The 3,010-nt window shown below is 36.3% G+C and overlaps 1 protein-coding gene across 1 annotated transcript in view; it reads left to right on the forward strand.

The window, feature by feature from the left end:
* The first annotated feature begins 2,229 nt into the window (after window positions 1–2,229).
* Window positions 2,230–3,010, forward strand: part of LOC108778628 (sensory neuron membrane protein 1) — a 2,982-nt gene continuing 2,201 nt past the window's right edge. Inside the window, exons 1-2 of the mRNA XM_018545850.1 lie at window positions 2,230–2,259; window positions 2,389–2,615. Of these exons, the coding sequence (XP_018401352.1) occupies window positions 2,407–2,615 (209 nt within the window). The 5' untranslated portion in view covers window positions 2,230–2,259; window positions 2,389–2,406. The remainder of the gene's footprint in view (window positions 2,260–2,388; window positions 2,616–3,010) is intronic.

A 3,010-nucleotide genomic window follows, 5' to 3' on the forward strand; every position in this document is an offset into this window, starting at 1 on the left:
GGGGGGGAGGGGGAGGGGGCCAGAGGTCTGCCCCGACAGTACAATCGCAGAAGTCGCGCGCCCCTCAGCAGGGGGGGGAGGGAGAGATGGACAGAGATCTGCCCCGACAGTACAATCGCAGAAGTCGCGCGCCCCTCAGCAGGGGGGAGGGAGAGATGGACAGAGGTCTGCCCCGACTTCAAATTTCGTGCATTCTGTTTGACTCAAACGATACCAAGCGCATGCGCACGAGATCAGACAGCATGAAGAAGGCATACTCGTAGCACTACATGTAGTCGGTATGACAGATTTCCTAACCTGAATAGTCGTCAACTTTAACGCTTAATATCTCGGTTCGTAGGGCAGAGCGACACTTTTTTCTGCCAGATTCTTTCGTTTCGTGCAAAAACGCGTCGAATGAGCCTAGTTTCATTAAAATCAGTCTTGACAAAGACTATCTCAAGACAGATCTTAAGCAACGTCTATGGATTCCGCCCGTAGAACAGAACCAAACACAGTTCGCGAATAATTAACGTGCTTTCTAGCATCCATGGTGAATAAAGGCCGCAGCACACACTTTTGCATAACACATAAACCATATACATAAAGAAATTGATTGGTCCATTGACTCATGCATAAGAAAATGGGCCAATAAAATTCCTTATGCACATGTTTTATGCGTTATGCAAAAGTGTGTGCTGCGGTCTTAATCCACCGTGCACGCGTATGGAGCATGCGCATTACAATCTACGATCTTCATTTCTCCACCTTGTACATAATCTATGATTTTCATCTCTCCATCCTTGTCAATCTTCTCGGCTTCAACCGAATGTATGTACGGGATTAAGCGGGGAGCACAGACTTTTGCATAACGCATAAACCATATACATAAAGAATTTGATTGGTCCATTGATTCATGCATAAGAAAATGGGCCAATGAAATTCCTTATGCACATGCTTTATGCGTTATGCAAAAGTGTGTGTTGGAGCTCTTATACGCCTATGCTCCTTCTAGTACTATATATGTTCTAAGGGTTAAATCTATTTGTTATAATCATGGATTATTAAAATCATAGATATATATGATCGATGCCAAAAAATAGACGTGGAAGGGAAACATAGAAGGGATCTTACTAATGAGAAGCATAACCAAGTGCAGCGCTAAGCGCACATGTTGCACCTTTATCACTCCTCGAGATCAATTGTGTATTTCGAAATGACGTGAAAATTACAAAATTATGCAAAAGTGAGCAAATTTACTAGGATATTTATAATATCATTAGTCAACAACTAATAAATTCGTTCAATTTTGTAATTTTGACTTTGTTTCAAGAAACACAATTGCACGCAACGTAATCGAACTCAGAGTACCAATCGGAACCCCGTATTATAAGTAACAATGAATAGGACTTTTAATTTATTAGGAGGGAGGCACCCTGTCTCATTTTGACCCCTCGAAATTCTAATGACTGAAGGTGCTCGTATTTTTATTCTTCATCGATTTTGAGGTCAAAAACATACCAGATTGTTATAAAAAAAAAATTCGAATTTTTTTACTGAAAAAAAAATTTTATTTTTTCAATCGTAAAAGATATTGTCAAATGCATACGAGAGATTATTCGAAATGTTGAGATCATATAAAAAAATTACCATGAGAAAATATTGAGAATTGTAAGAGAAGATAGATTTTTAAGATTGAACTTAAGGAATTTCAATCGACTGAAGTCACAAATTAATTGAAAAACATTATTTTTTTGGCTTAGAAATATATTTTTTCAGTACATAAGAACGTTTATGACAATTCTGAAGAACAGCCCTTAAATGGGAACAGACATATATGTATAAATATACATATACAGCCATCTATGCATATAAAATTATATACGTATGTGTAATGATAAAGTAAAAATTAAGTATTTCAGAACAGCCCCGCTCTATACATAGTTCCTTCGTTTTCAACATAATTCTCCTCCCTTCTGTTCGTTGCGCGTGCTATATAATGCATCTAGCTTTTCTGAATTTTTCGGTTGATTTTTCTATGCCTCTTGCTAGTCTCCGAGAGTCCGTATTTTTTGTTAGAGTTTCCGTGCCAGTAGATAGCCCTAATTGCGTCAGAATGTCAGATACTGTTCTTGTGGTCCCAAGGTTATATATTCGCATATAGCCAAAGAAGTTAAAATTTTTGCACGAGATTTGCCAACAAACACTTCTTTTGGACATCTACTCCAAATAATGCTATGAAGTTATTTAAAACTGGTGGATGGTTTACGTCCGAATCAGGTGATCCACAAAGAAACAATATATTGTGATAATCATGATACTTAAAAATAAATAATTTAATAAAATAATTACTAATTAAATATGAAAGATACTTATATATAATTTTGAATAAATGGTATTGATCGACAGGAGGAGCATGAGATTGATATGGATTTTGAACCGATGACGGCTACACCAATACGCGCGCATAAACGGTTGCAGTTTAATATGTTCATACAACCTATACCAAAGTTCAAATTAATGAAGAATTTTCCGGAGGCACTGCTGCCTCTGTTCTGGGTAGAGGAAGGAATAACTCTCGACGACGAGTTCGTCAATAAAGTGAAGATGGTGTTTAAAGTGTTGGCGGTTGTCGGGTGAGTGTTGCGATATTTGCTAAGTTTTTTAAATAATTATATTTGATAAAAAATATACGTATACATACACATATAATATCTATATTAAGAGAAACATTTTCGATATATTTTTAATTATACTTTGAATAATATATATTTTAGAAGACGCGCAGTAGAGTCAAATAATTATCCTTGTGACATCCGATGCTTTTACTGGAAAATGTAATTTATTACGAACTTTTTTAAAACAGGAAATTGCAGTCAATAATTATCCATTATATAATCAAATAGAACAAATCATGTTTCTAAATAGTTCTCAACTAAAACGCTGTTACATTGTATTTTATCGAACGTTTATCCGATAACATCGGATATTCTCTCTCTCTCTCTCTCTCTCTCTCTCTCTCTCTCTCTCT

Source organism: Cyphomyrmex costatus, unplaced genomic scaffold (genome assembly GCF_001594065.2).
Source record: "Cyphomyrmex costatus isolate MS0001 unplaced genomic scaffold, Ccosl1.0 scaffold505, whole genome shotgun sequence".
In the NCBI taxonomy this organism is placed as follows: Eukaryota; Metazoa; Arthropoda; class Insecta; order Hymenoptera; family Formicidae; genus Cyphomyrmex; species Cyphomyrmex costatus.